Genomic DNA, 18,732 nt, shown 5'->3' on the forward strand with positions numbered 1-18,732 from the left:
TGGTTCAACTAATTATCTTTTAGTTATGTTTGAAAAATGAAACTCACATTGTTATGAAAAGAGATTCATACTATGGTGGAGAGAAACAAAACTTCCTTAGAGCAGAACTTTCTTGAGAGTAGTACTAACAAAATCCATTTTCCATTACATCTAATGTCAGTCTCCCATATTTCTTCTACTCCTCTCTCTCCTGAAATAATCCCATGTTCTTCTCATGTTTTATGATATCTTTGCATGGAGAGAGGCCAAGTTTGGTGTGGCATCTGTGGACTTGAACACCTGTAGATTAGACTCAAATTTCAGCTGGATAAAGTTTCTTTTTGATTAAGGAATTCCAATTTGTATCTCTCTCTTCTATCCAGAAGTTGCATCTCTCTTTTATCTTTCTCATCTATCCTATTCTAATAATTTTCAAAGGTCTGTAGGAAGTTAATATAATTTGATGCTTACGCTCTGTCAGTGTAGATGAAATTGGTCAAAAGCATCTAAACCTCACTGTTATGTGCAGGATGATAAAATGACAGATTGGCATGGAGGCAGCAGGACTGCATGCAGAATTAGCTCACACTGAGAACCCTCGGGCACAGGCTGGATGAATATCAGAGAGCAAATTCTTAAAGCAATGGTTATGAGACTCTTTTGGGGTTGCTTATATGTTGGCTTTGAACACAGAAGAAATACGGGCAATGCTAAGTGACTTTAAGTGGTTGTGAAGGCCTTTTGTGAGCTCCAGGGAAGGAACTGCAAGCATGCTTCACTGCCCTTCGTTGCCCCAAGGAGTCCACAAAACCTTGTAAAAGCTTCCTGTATTGTAAGGGACAGAATTGAGAGCATAATCTGCTGTCTTTTCCCTTTTTTTCCTTTTTCTTTCTCCACAAGAAAAGCACAGGATTCCTGAGCCAAAAATTTGGCACTTTCTTCTTTATTTAGGCCGATTCACGCTAATTTTATTTCTCATTCTATCCCTTGTCCTAGATAATTCTGATAACTATGTTGGTTGGTCAGATGTACTTTAGTAGAGCTTTGAACCTGCTGTGCTAGTCTTCTCTTGAAGTCTATCAGAAATGTCTATGGGGAATATATGAAACACAGAAGGTATTTTATATTATTCCTCTGTACATTAATAAGAGAGTGAAGAAAAGTTGTGTGCCAACTTCAGTGTCATGTGGAAGGCAGAAAGTTTTTTGGAACCCTCCATAGATTTTGTCTGCTTTGTAAGAAAATACTTATATTTGCATATCTTTTCATTCATCTGGGAGAGTTCCAATTATTTAGAATGTTGTTATGGAGGGAAATGTGATTCTGGTGAAATAGAATAGAATATTCCAATTGGCAGGGACCTGCCACAGTCATCTAGTCCAAGAGCCCAACCATTTTAGTCCTGACCAAAAGCTAAAGCATGTTATTAAATACATTGTCCAATTCTTTTTAAACATTGACAGGCTTCGGAAAACCAAAAAATATTTTGTGAACATTTTTTCAATTGCTCCCATATTATTTTTATTTAGAAGTTGTTAAAGTTTTCGATAGCCACCAACACTGCATCCCATGGAAAGTTTACAAAAAAACCTGTTTCATTCGTGAAATTGAATGAAACACTGAATTTTTTTCTTTGCATTATTTCATCCCTGAAGATGAAAAATTGAAATGTTTTTATACTAAGAAACGACTGTATTATAAGTTCCTTTTCCTCATAATAGAAAGTAAAAGGGCAAACAATAGAAAAATTAAATAGAAGGTACTTGCTAAATGGAAATTGAAAATAATGGTCCTAATGGTTTTTATGTAGTGGGGTTTTCCCCCAGCCCTGCAATGGAAGCTACAGTGCAGGTGCTGTGAACTTCCAGTTCTGCTGTGCCCGTGTTCTCACAGCTGAGCAGCATTGCAGGGAAGGAGTGGGGAGCTGTGGAAGGGCAGGAGGATGCTGAGCTTTCACAAGTTCTGATAGGGAGGTTTTCCACTGTCCCCAGTGTAAACTCTCCTATAAACTCTCCCCTGAGAAGTTTTATTGATAGTTTAAGGCTGTTAAATGCAAACTTGCTAAATGGAATAACAATATATATTTTGATTTCACTGGGGCTGGGGTTATGCTGAATTAAGGCAATTTGAGGGTTACAGTAGCATGGGGTCTATTTTGCCTTCAGTCCAAAACTGTAATAATTGTTAATCTGGGTGGAAGGGATTTTAAAGTCTGTTTTTACCATCTATTACTACCTAGTTATCAGACAAAAAGGGAATAATACCTCCAATAAAGTTTTATAAATAAAGTACATGCTAGTGGCATTAAAGAAAAAGTTAACTACAGGCAAAATATTGGCACCAATGCATTCATTTAATGTATACAGTATCCTGGAATATAAAATTTTTATTGAATTCTGAATTTATGTAAGAATGGATTTGAACTCTTATTTTAGGGCCATATTTTATAATGTATATGTCAAAGAGTTTAAGATATTAACTAAATAACTGGTTAATTCACAATATTAATTTGCAAAAATTAGTGGGAGGCTTCAATGTCACATTTCCCAGATAAAACATGAATTGCTCTTTCTCTTTTTTGTAATCAGTGGTGCAAATTACTTAATGAAGTAGTACTTTGAAAAGACATGGCTAAGGTGGGACACATGCCTAAATCTTCACATTTACATTGTCAGTAGGTTAAAAAGAAAATTACCGTCTTAAATTAATACACAGCAGATGAAATTACTCTTGCAAAAATTCCGAGAAATATTAAACTAATCTGCCAGCAATTATACTGACATTTCAAATACTTGGTTCAATAAAGGATTTTGACCTTTACACTTTCTAGTTTGTTCCATTTCTGAAGTTAATGGAAGATATTTTATATATGTATAATCTGCTTCCTTTGCAGAGGTTATATATTCTAGGCAGAAGTTCTTGACACTACACATTTAATTGACATAGCATTGCTTTCCTTCCTGCGTCCTTCCTGAAAACATTGATTGCCAAAGATAAAACCAAGTAATTAATTCTCCTTAGAATTTCTTCTGATTTCTTTACTATCATCTAAATTTACATTTGTAAGGAAATGAAAAATATTACTTTAACATTATTTTTGGTTTTCAATTGGTTTAAGTCTGATGGTAGTTAGAGCTGGCTTGTAGCCGCTTGAGGAGACAGAATAGATGATCTGAGATAAACAAGCTTCATATCTCATCTTACAGATCAAGTTTTCATATTTAAGGATGTCAGGTGTTACAAGAGACTCTCCTCTTTGCAATGGCAAAGGCAGTTTCAGAAATCACTGAAATCTGATTATTCCCTTGCTTTTATTCTTTTTCTTCTCCCATCCTTTGGGCAGGTCTCAATTCTGGCCCATTCACTTTCTCTTACCCTGGCTCTTCCTTGAAGCTCATGATGATGTGGGGCTGAGGTATTAGGAGATTCTGGAGCAGGCAGGTGTGGCTTGAGGAGACAGAGGGAGAGAGAGAAAACCTTGTTTTTTATACCTGTGGTCTGTTGAAGCTTCTTAATATCTCTTTTCTGCCAGATGTATCCTGTGACTACAACAATATATAATTTTAGCTACACAGCTGGGAAGTCTAGAGCCCACTCTGACAACAGCTGACTATTTTCATCCTCAAAGATGCAACTATCTCCTCCTGAATACAGAATATCATATTCTAAAAATATGTTAAAGCAGATGTACTTAGCTGTAAATATAAACATAAATAAAAAGCAACCTCAATTGTAATTAATTAGATTCATTCATAAGAATGAATTAGTTGATGAGTAAATGACATCTATTCAAATCATAGCTGACTCAGCCTTTTTACATCTTTAGTGATGAAAACCTTCCCAAGCATCCATGTGATGAGCATCAGCAAACTCAATTGCCCTCATCTTCCCATTCCACAGTCCTCTCTCTGATGGGGTCTGGGTATCATTATTGGCATCTCGGCACAGCAGCCACAGACCCACTGCCAGATCAGTGTCAGGGTGACCAAAAGACAGAGTCCCACTGCTTTGCACTCTCTTTGGGGGCTTTTGCCTTGCAGGTCCCAGCCAAACCCCAGCCAGCTCATAGGGCTCTCCTGCTTGGTGCTTGGTCACAAATATTGTCCTCATTTAATGACCTGGATTTGAATCAGTGGCTAAGAAGAATGGAGACTAATCCTTGCTCGTATTTCACTACACTGGTAAAAGGCTCTCCTGAAAAAGACAACAGGGACAGCATCATATGAATGGATGCTTTCTTTGGGGGAAAAGTGAGACTGGGCCTTTGCAACACTGTAATTAAGAAAATAATCAGGGGAGGTACAAACCTTTTCCTTCATTTCTGCCCTCATTTTCTAGGTTTTCTTGAGTACTAATTGCCATCACTTGCTTGTAAATTTTTGTTTTAGAGAAAGACTTGTTATTTCTTCAATTCAAAGATACCTATCCCTTACCCATTGTAGCATGACTATTTCTAAAATTTTATAATAAATTGAGCTACCACATGAGAATTGCATGAGTTTCTCTGAACTAATTTTAATTTCCTATTTGTGAGGAAAGCATCAAACTTTAGTGCAATTAAATAACCACTATTAAAATTTCTTCATTGAAATGGCATAATTTATTGGTAAGCTATATTCTTTTCTAAGAATTAGCACGTATCACGCTTAACACCATTTTTTAGTTGGATAAGTTTTAAACAGAGACATTTTTATCCTCAAAGAAATAGTCTGCAGTCTCAATCATAAATTCATATACCCACATCTTAATTGCTGCAGTGACTTCTGACTTCTCATAAAAGACACAGAAGGAATAGAAAATATACAAACAAATACAGCAGGAACAATCAGAAATATGGAATGGTTTGCATATGTAAAGGAACCAAAGAATGATATTTCAGCTCAAAACACTGCACACCAAAGAGATAACCTATAGAAGAGCACAGAATGCTGATTTGTGTTTCTCAGAATGCACAAGCTTGGAGGGCATTGTCTGAAAATAATACAATAGAAATAAAATATAGGGAAGTTGATTTCACACAATGCATACTCAAATTGCAGAATTTACTGACACAGAATATTACAGAGGCCGAGAGAATACTGTAACTAAAAATGAAATTAACTGGATTTGTGGAGAATTAGTTGATTCCTTATTGTAAACAGGATGGCTTAGGAGAAGTCTCAGATCTTGTAAGCACACTCTGCTAAAGTGGGACCTTCCACTATCCTCTGGTGGGCAGGTAAACAAATAATCAACAGCCTAAAAAACTACAGCAGTTCTTATAATTCAAATAATTTCTAAAGTTTCTTTAAATTGAAATCTCTTTATTTTTGTCAAAAATCACTTAGTCCATGTTCTCATAGTTTTCTGTTGGGAAAGGAGGGTAGACATCCTTCTGTGACAGTCACCCAGATAGAGCATTAAGACTTTGTCCTGGCCTTCTTCAGGTTTACCCCAAGTTTTCTACTGATATTTTTGTGTCTACATTTTTCAGAAAAAATGGGCTGAGGCAGGAAAAACAAATCTTGCATGTGATTGGAGGTGTGGTGACAATTAAAGTTTCTGCCTTCCAATTAGTCCTTTCTAGATGGCCAGAAACTAAAAATAGACACACCATCTTGCTGAAGAGCAGGGATCTCTTCACATTTAAAAGAAGTAAATGAATAATTATCAGTCACATGCCAGCATTTAACCCTGATAGCAACAATCAAATACCGTTTAAAAGACGCCACGGAAGACCAAAGTAAATTTAGGCTGAACAAAACCTGACATATTTACTTGTCCTGTGTGACCTACATTCAGGCTCTAATCATGGAAGTGGAATCTGCTTTTGCCAACTCAGCTGTAGCTATTTTGGCAGGTATAGATTTAATTGTTTGGTTGTGTTCCATGACACGCTGTATGTGTGAAGCTGCCTGTTCTCCTGATAATCCTTATTAAGAACTCAAGAAAGTAGTACATGCATTTAATATTATTATTATTAATGATCTTTCTGTTATTCAGAGACTTTCAGGAGGGATGATGCCTTGTATGTAAAAACTAGGAAGATGAACAGTGTGATCTCAGTTTCTGTATGGAATGAATGCAAATATCTGTGTGTATGGAATGAATATAAAGTATATAAAAATAGTTCATAAAAGCAATGTTGTGGAGATGTATTTCAGCATTTTATTTTATAATACTTAAAAGATTTAGCTGAAATAATTGGTGCAGTCATATATGTGCAATAATTATAACATGAATAATTACCTTTATATGCTGATATTAATGCTTCATGGTCTTGTATGAAATCCATACATTAATTTAAGTATTATTGACAGAGGGTAGTTTTAACTTACAGGAAGGAAAATGATACATGTCTTTTCTTTTTCCAGGATCGAAAAGAATCAGTGACAGTGAAGTCTCTGATTATGACTGTGATGATGGAATTGGTGTTGTTTCAGGTACTAATGTTTAAATTTACTTGTCCACGTTCAGTAGAAATGTTTCTTATTTATAATTTATTATGAATTTTGCAGTGTTTTTATGATGAAAAATAATCTAAGAGACACAAATATTATGCATAATGCATATCTAATCTCAAAAATTACTAATGGGGAAAAAAAAATCAGAGTGTGAATGTCCTTATTGCTTTATAAAGTTATTCAAATAGCATAAAGGTAGTGTTTTCAATAAATGTGAAGAAGTTTTAATTTAATTATTTTTGACAAACATTCGTGGTTGATACATCCTGTAAAATTTCATGATGGAATAATGACACTCCCAAAAGTCTGAAACATGAATGTTTAAGGCAAGAAAGGAGATAGCAGATAATCTGTTTCACTAAGTATTGTTATTGAGCCTATTTGAGAAAAAAGTTATGTCAAAGAATATGTCTCCTCCTCTAAGAGAAAAGATATTACTAGACAAAAAATAATTATAGCTGAAAACAATAAAATCATAACCATATGCTTTTGATGACTACAACAGAGAATATATTTAAGATTATAGAATCATGGACCAAGTCCAACTGCTAGAACTGCAGAGTCCACTACTAAACCTTGCCCCTGAGTCCCACAGCCACATGTCCTTTAAATACCTGCAGGAATAGTGACTCCACTCTTGGACAGCATGTTCCATTGCTTGACAGCTCTTTCAGGAAGATATTTTTCCCAGTATCCAATGCAAAGGAGGCAGCTGTGCCACCTTTAACCCGAGCTGAGGGCTACTGGTATCAGCACAGAGTGGGGTACACATCTCAGTGTATATTCTGTTACCCTGCTGATTTTTAACACACTGAGTTTTCTGAGCTAGACAGTTTCTGGTTCTCTTGGGAGAGGTCCAGCTCAGGGGTCAGATGGTGGAGTTTGGGCCTTGCTCAGTAAAGGCTGAGCAGTAAAATCTGTCTGGTCTACAGAGCAGCTGTAGATCCACTCAGGTCAGTCAAAGCGTGTTCCTGGCACACAGCCCGCCGTGGGGTAGAGAGCATTCTGCTGGAGCCTAAGGAAGGGGAGATAGGAAAGAGGAATGACAGGAATACAGCTCACATTGGAACTAGAGGGAACCCCTCAAAAGAGGTGATATAGGCAATCCTGAATATCATGGGATGGTGTGAAGCCAAGTACTGATAAATCTAAACATTTAGTGAACTATCTAATTGTGAGTTGGCTTAATCCTGTTTAAAAAAATGTTACCAGTCCGAGCTCAGGCACATTTCTGTTTTGTCTACATAGTCATGCTTTTATTTCTAACTATTTCATGGTTAGCTCATAGGCTGTGCTTAATTTTTGACTGGTCCGTTTCTATTCCATGCTATGGGTCTTACACTTGCTGGGATAAGGAGGTAACTTTTTCTCCTTTTTTAAATAATGAGCAGCATGTAAGTTTTATGAAAAAGCCCTTTTTATAGATCGACATAAAATTTTTACAGAATTTATGATATTAACAGGCAAGTCATATTTGTGCTGAGGTTCTAGCACTTTAACCAGATAATAAATGAACACTAGGCCTGCAAAACCACTAAAGTTTCTGTGTTTCTTAAAACATTTATCTTCAAACAGTAACAGGCTCAGTTTTCAGATTATTACCTTAATTAGAAAACTGTTAAGGAAAACTTACAGCATTTCCCACTCTCCTGTTTGCTTTTTACAAGCTTTTTACAAGCTTTTTGCTTTATTACAGTCACAACACAGGAAGGATAGGTAGCCAGAGTGGTGTGAAGTACTGGAACCAAAGAGGCAGCCATCCTCAGAAGTCCTTTGTTCCTATTTACTGTGCTTTCTGTCTTTGATGAGCTTTCTCTCTGTAATTAGTAGTCTCTAAGGCATTCAAATTGCCTGTCCTCCCAAAAATAAGGGTTTTCATATTGTTGTGTGTCAGTTAAGTAAAAAATGTATCAATCCAACTTAGGAGCTTACAAGCAAGGGTATGAAAGAACTGGACTGAATGGATAAATTTCTAGAGTGCCCAGAGTAGCATCATTTTGAAAGTGACATTTTTTCCTGTCCTGGAAAAGGTAACAAGTTTTGAAGAATTTTTTTACCAGGTGCTTCAACATCAGCAGGGTTCTTATGAAAAACCTAGATTTACAACTTTGAGTCAATACATTTATCTTTTGACGACTTGTAAAATTATGGTCTTTACAGTTCAATGAATGAGTCTACTTCTCTTACCTGAGTTTCTGACATACTTTTCGTTTTTTAGGATCTTTATGCTATTGAATTTTTGCTGAACAATTCTACACCTACCTTAGTTGCATTTTAATTCAGCCTGGCTGTGTGGGTAGGAAAATCTGTTGTTTTTTAGGTTTTGAAATATTAATTTAGTGTCTTACTTTTTTTTTGTGCTGCTGCCACTATATTTGTCAGCCTTCTGGTTTAATCTTGTCTTGTCTTGTCTTACCATCCACTCTCCTTATTGGTCCCTTTATCGTTTAAAGTTCCTCTATTCATTTGTAGACTCATCACAATCTTGGTTTAAATATATGCACTCTTTGTATGAAACCATTTCTCTCTCTTTGTTTTCTTTCTTGCTTGCGTACCCTAGTTCTTTCATTCTGTATTTTCAGGTTTTATTTAACATGACACTTTGCTCTTCTTCTGTCTGCTATATAAATAGTGTCTTACATGAAGTAAGCTTGCCAACATCTTTTGAGTACTCTCAGTACTCAAAAAATTTCCATAAAATTAATTCCTAGTATCACACCTGTGAACTAAACTCCAGAAACCTTTTAGAAGAGTAAAAATTATCTTCTTGCTCCTCTTCAGTTTACTTTTATTCATAATGGTTGACTAAATGTCCTTTAAAGTTCCCTTCCAATGCAAATCATGTGATTTTATGACCTCTTGGAAAAATTATTTACAAAATCTATCACTTCTTATGGCTTGGATCTTAGTCCGCTTAGACAAATGTAATAAACTTCAGTCTACAGGAAAGGCTTTTAGGAAAATAGTGATAAAAAGATTGAAAATCTTCAATGTTCTTTTTTCTGGCTACACGTGTATTTTCTTACAGCAATTGTCAGAAAGAGTTATAACATATTACATACTTAAAAAGCAATTTTTACTAGATTCTAAAATAGCTCTCTTCATATATAATATACATTCATCTCAGGGAACACTAGAATGGAATCTCTATTATATTTCATCTTTTCTGGCATTAATCTTACTGTAGGATAGTGGAATGAGCAGCATTAGCAGTTCTGGTTTTGTCTTTAGATTGGTTATACATAGCTCTCAAACAATTTATAGCATTTATTTTGCTGTTCTGAGCAATAAACCTTGGCCCTCAAAATTGTCTGTCACCAGAAGTTCTGCGTGGAAGTACATCAGCATCTACACCAGCCTTTTAGAATTCTCTTATGTCCTTTTTATTAAAAGCGAATACGGTACTTTTTATATTGGATTTTTTTTTAAATGCCAGAAAGGTTTACAAAACATCATTTATATTATAGCAATAAATACAACTCAGTGAAAGGTAGGTTGGCTTTTTTGGGTATTTTTTGTTTCTTTCTAGTGTCCAAAGTTAAGCATGCATTACAGTTAGCAAATTCAATTTATATGGACTAAAATTTCTAAATAGTTTTCTTCCCAGATAGTTTCTAGCATATGTTGAACCTAGGGAATACAAGCAGCCTACTGAGTCTGACTTTATGAACAGAGACATGTATTGTCAAGACCATTTAATCATAAAATACTCACCTATTGTGTTTATAACACTAAAATATTAAGTAAGATATTAATGTTTAAAATTCAGTTCTACAACAATATCTCATCTGCATTGCAACAGATGATGTATTATGAAACACTTGTAATCTGAGATATGTTTCAACAGATGAATCATGGAAGAATGTAAGCCAGTGAATTCTGTATATACTGCATTACAAGTCTCTAAAGAGAAGAGCTTTTCCAAGTAAAAGAATGCAGTCTCCAGGTTTGAGAAGAAAAACATTTATAGTGATAAGTTTTTATCATTATGCAGAAGATAGGTGTATGTTTCAGAAGCAAATATGAATATAAAGATGATATTTATTCAGAGGATAGTTAGAGCCAAGTAAATTAGGAAAAAACATTAACCATCAGTACAGAAATTATTATTGAACTTACAAAAGTAAGTAATATTTCTGTGTTTTCTGTGTTTGAAGAACAATAAAAAGCAATTATCCATTTTTGCTTCACTCCTCAAAGCACCTGAGGAATCCTTTGTTCAAAAGAATTCTTTCACTGTCATGTTGCAGCCTTTGCTGCAGAGGAAATGTCTTTTTCTCTATTTGCTGATAACGTGGGCTGAGTTTTTATGCCTGAATCCTGTGGATGATTGCTTCTGAAAGCAGATGCAGAAAACACACTTTGGTTACAGACTGAAATGCACTGCCTATATAGAAAGACAGAGCATTAACACATAGAGTGGATTATTTCTATCCCTTCTGAAATACGGATTTCATTGTAGATCACCAACTAGCCCTAAATGGGAACCTGTAGTGACCCAAAAGCCCAGTAACTTCAGACATAAACACTGACAAGATTCTTATTTTATTGCATGTTGATACCAAATGCCCTGCTCTAAAATCTGTTGTTTCTGGGTTCTCCCTTGAGTTAAAAACGTTAGTCTATGTATCACAAAAATCTCCATACCAATTTTAAATTCAAGCCATGTTAAATAGTCCTTTTGCTGACCCCCGAGATCAATGCATCTTTAACCATTTTCCTTTCTTTCAAACAAATAATGCATGTATTATTTACAACTTTATGCTGAAAGTTCTTTATGCATTATTCTGATTCTTCAAGCTTTTATTGTATTTTAATTTTTATTTCTTAATGTATACTTTCCATTTTACATGGTTGTTCTACTATTTAAATTTTGAATGTAATACTTTTATTATTTAAAAATTTAAGAAATTCTTCAGAATCATTTCCTCAGCTGACAAATCATTTTCTCTTCAAATATCCAAATTCTCTCAATGCTTTTCTTTAGACTAGTCAAAACTATTTTTAGATATAAGCTGTATCACTCCACTTTGAAAGTAAAGATATAACTTGATTCAAGTTTTATTTTCAGATTATTATTAATCACCAATACCATTATCTTTGAGGAAAGATAAGGCAATATGAGCTTGATGTGTTAATTTATATTCTACCACAGTCCTATATCTATGGAGTGACAAAGGCATTAATAGGAAATGAAAATTGCAATGAAGTTGCATTTCCATCAGAGATGCTTTTAGTGGATAAATCTCACATAAGGGAAAGGCTCTTTGAGGTGGGTTACAATTGTGATGAAGAGCACTTGTAAAAAGGAAATGCTACAAGAGAAGACTGATAAATTTCAATCAACAGTGTGAAAGAGGAGGCTAATTTGGGGAACTTGCTGGACAAATGCTAATATAAATGGATGAGTGCTTAACGAAGAAGAAACATCTTTGTAGTACCTGTGGTGGTTTAGAGTTTTTTTCCCCAAGCTTTGCATGTCATGCTGGGTATAGGAACAGCACTGAAAACTCAGCAGGCTCTAGTTTATTACTGTGTGGGAACGTTTTTCCATAAGAAAAGAATTGTCTCAAGTGTAATGGGCCCATAAATACAATTAGTGCTGTGGAGCTAAATATACCTGTGAGGAACTGGGTTGCTATGCAGCAAGTAACCAGTCATTCCTACTGTAATTTCTTTCGCTGTACATTCATTCTTCCCATATTTCCAGAATAATACTTTGATACAAAAAAATTCCTCCAAGCAATGCATAATGTATCTTCAACTAATAAAGTATTCTAATATTAATAATTCAATTTGTTTGATCAGTGACTGTCAGCGGTTTTTTTAGACGACATCTAAAGTCTTCATTTAGATGTTAAAATCATCCCAGAAGCTGATCACATTTGTATGAAAGAACCTAACTCCCTCCCAAGTGCCCATGTTTGAAATCTTGGTATGTTAAGCATTTCTGGCAATTTGATTATATAATTGTTTTTAATTAGTGCTTGCTTTAAGCCCAACCACTGTGAGTGTTTAAAAGTTAAATATCTGAAAGCTTGATGCCTCAATCAAGTACAGATGTTAAAGAGGAGAAAACATCACTTAGCATCAGTGTCAGAAACAAATCAGTTATGATGACTGTGATGAACAGCCATTTCTAGTACTGCCTTTCTAGAACAATTTTCATACTAAGAGTTTCTTTCAAGTAAATCAAGCAGCAATGCATCTAAATTAAAATCTTCATTAATACACTTCAATTAATTCTTTTTAGGGCTATTTTATGGCTGTTGATGTGAACCTAATACTTGGGAATTTGTGATTTTCTGCAATTTTGGGCCTGAAAGATTCATAATTTAATAACAATTCAATCATCAGTATTTAATGTACATGTATCCTGCATAGCATAATATTATCAAAGTACAGCTATACTGTGTGGATTAATACTTTAAGTCAAATATATTAATAGTCTCTCTTAAATCAGATAAAACTAAAATGTCAGGTCTGAAGAAGCTATATTTAGTGTGCTTTGTAAAATCCCTTCTTTCATATGTCTCAGTTTTTAATGAAACCTTCCCATGAAAGAAGAAGGTGGTGGTATTGCAGTTATGTCTGTCATGTGTCTGTCTTTGAGGTGTCTGCAGCTCCCAGTTGTTTATCACTGATTATCTCTACACTGATTATCAGGTTCTGTGTACTCTCTGTTGATTTAAGAGGCTTGCCATAGTTATAGAGCCTTTGATTCTATGGTAATGACTCAATATTTATAGCTGCAAGCAGGATAATGTTTATCCTATTTTTACTACTGCTATAAATAACTATCTGCTTTGCCCAGTAGCAACTCATTGGTCAAGCTGCACTTATGACCTGTCTTTTCTATCTATAATTTATTTTCAAAGAAAATGTTTTTACTTGCCTTCTCTAACCTTATTTCCAGGATGTGCAATATTTTTAAAATTGGAAGTTAAATGATGCCTACAGTACAGACAGTTAAATCAGAGCTACATTAACTCTACAAAACTGAAGGATAACTTTGAAATTATCTCATTCACCCATGTTAGTGGGTTGTCTTACTCAAACAGCTGCTTTTCAATGTGTGATCTGTTGGCAAAAGAGGAGTTTGTAAATATAATAATTCTTGTTTTAGGTAAATGAATTATAAATGTCAAAGTTTATTTTCTGGCAACAATATTATTAGACAATCTATTTCTTTGATCACAGCTAAACACATATAGTTTTCTTCAAAAAAATGTAGCAAAAATTTGTCAAAATTGCTAGGAATGCTGATTGTTTCTGCCTTTGTTTTTGTCATAAGGAAGCAGTACCAGTTACTGGTAACCAGGGTTACCAGTCCTGTATATCTATCTCCAAATTAATGTAAAGCATTTATTGATCAGGATGAGACTTGAAAATTAAAAACAAAGTCATATATTTTGATTTATTGCAACAATATTACTCAAGTGGTCAACTACAATAACAAATTAGAGCAAGAGGAGACTTTTTGTTCCAAAATAATTAACTTGTTTCTCTGTGAAGATTTAATAAATTCAGTAATTTTGATTTACTTGTTCTGAATTTAGGATTTTTTTAGACTTTTTTTAGAATTTTAAAGGAGGTTTTTGTTTGTGTTTTGTTAATCGATTACCTTGCCCTTTATTATATTTATTCACCTAGAAAACCTTATTGTATTGCTCATTCCCCTCATACTTCAATGTCTGTACATACCAAACATTATATAAACTGCTGATTTTTTCAAAGGATTTACCTATTTCTTCATATTACTACTCTACATTGTCTTCCATCTCCAAATGCAACAAATTCTCCTTGTGTATGCAGAATACAAAGAACCATCTCTGTCTTTTCCATCAATAGATATACATTATTAGGATAAAAAGACATTATTTCTCTCTGTGTCCTTGTACTGTAAATCATGTTTTTTATTTCAATATCTAGAAGTTTATAATAACTTGCTGCTCATTTAAGTGTGGTGGATTGACTCTGGATAGGTGCCAGGTGGCTGCCAAAACTGCTCCATCGCTGCCCACATGAGCTGGACACAGGAGAGAAAGTGTGACTGAAGACTTGTGGGTCGAGATAAGGACAGGAAGAGATCACTCACCACTTACGGTCACAGGCAAAACACACAACTCGGAGAAATTATTTTGTTGCCAATAAAATCAGAGTAGGATAATGAGAAAATAACCCTCTGAAATTTCCAAACTTTCCCCCCACCCCTTCCTTCTCTCTGGTCTCAACTTGACTCCTGGTTTACAGTATGACAGTATCACAGAATCACTAGGTTGGAAGAGACCTCCAAGATCATCAAGTCCAACCCATACCCTAACCCCTCACTAGAAACACTAGACCATGGCACTGAGTGTCACATCCAGTCTTTTTTTAAACACATCCAGGGATGGTGACTCCACCACATCCCCAGGCAAAGCATTCTAATACCTTATTATTCTTTCTGTAAAAAACTTCTTCCTAATCCAACCTATATCTCTCCTGGTGCAGTTTGAGACTGTGTCCTCTTGTTCTGTCAGTTGCTGCCTGGTGAAAAAGACTGACCCCCACCTGACCACAACCACCTTTCAGGGAGCTGTAGACAGTGATGATGTCACCCCTGAGTCTCCTTTTCTCCAGGCTGAACAACCCCAGCTCCCTCAGTCATTCCTCACAGAGTTTGTGTTCCAAGCCCCTCACCAGCCTTGTTGCCTCCTCTGGATGCACTCAAGCGTCTCAAGGTTCTCCCTAAACTGGGAATCCCAGAGCTGGACACAGCACTCTGCCTGGTTCTCTACCTCCCCCCTCTCAGCTGCACAGGGAGATGGAAATGGGGGATGCAGTCAGTTCATCATACTTTGTCACTCCTTCCTCCTCACTCTATTCCTCTACTCCAGAGTGAGGTCCCTCTCATGGGAGACTGTCCTTCATCAACTTTTCCAATGTCAGTTCATCCCATCAGCTGCAGTTCTTCATAACCTGCTCCAGCATGAGTCCCTCCCATAGGGTGCAGTCCTTCAGGAGCAAACTGCTCCAGGGTGGGTCACTAGTCCTGCCAGCAAACCTGCTCCAGGGTGGGCTTCTCTCTCCACAGATCCACAGGTCCTGCCAGGAGCCTGCTGCAGGCTGGACTCTCCACTACTGTTACATTAGCTCTTTTACTTTGGTTAAAAAATTGCAGAATTGCAGAACATATTGATTTCCAGACTGACTTGCAAAAAATTTATTTATTTATCACCTACACTTTCATTAGTGAGTGAGTAACACCCTGTTTCAAACATAGATAAAATTTCCCCTGTCTTGCTTTTGGTGACTTCAGAATTCTGTTGCACTGGCCCCTATATGTGTTGTCAGTGCTTACGATAATAAATTTACTTTGTATGGAGGATAAAAGTCTGTATTTCATTACTGACTCTTAGCTGAGGATACACATAACACCATTTGACTGCTGTGTAGAGAGGAGAGATTATGTGATCCTCAGCATCTTTATATTAGTGTAATGTAATGGTGCTGTGCTTTTTTTTCCCCTTTATGTATGCATACCAGATACACACAAAGCAGTTTACACCCTAACAGAGGAGGAAGAAGTTATTTATTAATTAATAAGATTTTGTTTAGGTCCTTATGAACATTTTCCGGGAAGAAAAATAAGAAAAGTCATGAGCAGAAGATTATTATACTCTTGGAAGATTCTCATGGGAAAAGTATAACAGTTGTATGAACCAGAATTTTTCCAGTGCAGGTTGGATCTCTCTAAGTATTCTTTGTTTGGTTACTGTTTTCAGAAGAAAGAAATCAGTTATGTCAGTTGTCATAGCCAGCAGGAACTCTCTAAAGACCTATTCTGCTAAGCATTATAATCAAGTTAGCAATTGAAAATCTTCAATTTCTTATCATTATGTTTTAATTTCATCCTCACACAATTTGGGAAAACTTACTTGAAATTGCTGTATATCTAGCATTTTTTTTCCCACAGAGAGTATTGCACCATGGGACAGTGAATTCAACTTTTTCAATTAGATTAAGACAATCACTTTTAATGCATCCAGCTTTTTAAAAAGATTTTTATTAAAAGCCTGTGTTAAATGTCCATGTGGTAGCCTTTTAGGCCAGTTGCCTTGGAGGCTTTTGCTTAGGTCATTTGTGCCTTCTCTTGGGTTTATTCAAGATTAGGCTTGGGTGCTTGCTATTTGTGAAGGAATTGTGTTTCTTAGTTCAGAATTGTGAGTGAATCCTGATGTCATTGAGTTATTGTTACTTTAATTATTTCTGAAATACAAATCTTTCTTGAACTCAATCTCATTATTTAACTCCAGAGTAGTTTCCTGTCCCAAATTTGTAAACTAAATTTTGGATTAATTTTCAATTATGAGCATTTCTATTTGAAAAATAATATATGCAACATTTGCAATATAATTTCAATTAAGAATGCAATAATTAGTTTCTTTATTCTAAGGAAAATCAGTTTATTTTTTTTTTATTAAGACATAATGTTAACTATAAATGGTAAGTCCCCTGTTTGGTGCATGGTATTAATTTCTATACTTTTAAAGTATAACTATAGGAACTGTAATTGTACTTAAAAAGCATAACAACAGGAGTCAACTTTACATATGTATGCTTTATTATAAAACCCAAGAGCACATGATAACATTCTTGATCAAATCCCATCTTTTATTGAGTTTCTCACTACTACAGGTATGGCAGGAAGCTGAAAAGCACAACTTCAGATTCACTGAATATTTGCATTTCTTTTTAGACTACCGACATAATGGGAGAGATCTTCAAAGTTCAACACTGTCAGTGCCAGAGCAAGTAATGTCATCTAATCATTGTTCTCGATCAGGGTCCCCTCACCGTGGAGATAGTATAGGACGGACTAGATCGTGGTCTCCCAGTGTCCCTCCCCCACAAAGGTAAATCTTGTTTAACTATGCACTTGTACAAATTAAAGTGGTATTGATCTTGTAGCAACACTGGAAATAAGCTCCAGTCTTTCAAAATGGCAATGAATTGGTTAGATCTTACAAAATTATGTAAAGTCAATAATGTTTTTTCTTACAGTATAGTGATGTGCCTAATTTATATATATAATTTTGTGTTATGTATTCTTTATTATTACTATATTATTCATTATTATTATTATATGATTTCATAATTGTATCTTACTTCTGCCTATTTATATCTAGACTTTCAAAATCCAGTACAGTCCAATCTAAGGAAAGAAAAATATCTCTCCACGTTTTCATTTTCTAGAGCTATTTGCAAGTGCCATGTTTTATAGTATGTGATCGTTCTATACTTCCTTAGCATTCATATGACAGCGGATGTTTCCACCCCTTTTATTTCTGTAGAATTAAGATTCTGGGGAGCCTCCCTTGCTGCCAGCAGCAGCTTCCTTTCTACTATTTTTTTCATACTTCTAAATCATCACAAATAAACTGACAGACCTGCAATTTTATAGTGAAAGGCATCAATTCCTGATCTTGGAAGATCTCTGATAACTATTTATCTTGAGAGAATTAGACCAGGAAATTTCTTCCAAAAGCTACTACTTTTGGATGACACCCAATAATTGATTTAATACTCTGCAGGAAAAGCTTTCTTAAGAGAAAGGAAGCAGAAGGACAGATGTAAATGGGAATTCTCTATTCCAGCCCTTTTATTGCTATGTATGGGTAGGTTTCCCAATGATGTAATTCAGTTGAAATGAAAGTGGAAGTTACCTCTGTTATCTCTTTTGCCCTGTAATGTTCACAGTTCCCCTTTGATACTAAAGATCTAATATCCAGTATTTCCTGGCAGGTACACGTTCCTCTCCTTTTCTTACAGTCATCCCAATTCTCTTGTGCTCCGCTTTCCTTTCTGTTATCTTTGTTCTTTTTGTTAAATTCAAATTCTCTTGACTTCATAATATCTTACTTGTGTTTTTACTTACCATTTCCTCTAATGGTTGTAGCCTATAGGATATACTTTTGCATTAGTGAGATATTAGGATTCCAAATTATCCCACATCATCTCATACAGCTAAGAGGTAGAAACTGTGTTTCTACTTGAAATCTAAACCTATTTAAATCCAAGTCAGCCTGACTTGAAATGAGACATAAATGGTAGACACAAAGAGGCCTATTCTGATTTTTACTCTACTGATTTCAGCCTAAGTAATTGCCTGTGCTAAATCTCCAGAGGTTATTTGTCTTGGGTATAGACATAAATGTGAGCAAAATCTCTCTCTGTGTATGTTTGTGTTTTTATGTTTTTATGTCTGCATGCATGCTTGGGCAGAGCTTTCACCCAAGCTGGTAATTACCACTTGTTTAACATCATT

General features: G+C 35.3%; 1 protein-coding gene across 50 annotated transcripts in view; it reads left to right on the forward strand.

The window, feature by feature from the left end:
* Positions 1 to 18,732, forward strand: part of RIMS2 (regulating synaptic membrane exocytosis 2) — a 447,523-nt gene that overhangs the window by 268,520 nt on the left and 160,271 nt on the right. For 47 of the 50 annotated variants that reach the window (XM_088177854.1, XM_088177865.1, XM_088177882.1 and 44 more), the window contains 2 exons: positions 6,333 to 6,401; positions 17,164 to 17,320. In XM_088177854.1, coding sequence (XP_088033980.1) covers positions 6,333 to 6,401; positions 17,164 to 17,320 — 226 coding nt within the window. The remainder of the gene's footprint in view (positions 1 to 6,332; positions 6,402 to 17,163; positions 17,321 to 18,732) is intronic. The other 3 variants (XM_088177822.1, XM_088177829.1, XM_088177860.1) reach the window with 1 other exon arrangement.

This window comes from Sturnus vulgaris, chromosome 1 (genome assembly GCF_052056855.1).
Source record: "Sturnus vulgaris isolate bStuVul1 chromosome 1, bStuVul1.hap1, whole genome shotgun sequence".
Classification (NCBI taxonomy): domain Eukaryota; kingdom Metazoa; phylum Chordata; class Aves; order Passeriformes; family Sturnidae; genus Sturnus; species Sturnus vulgaris.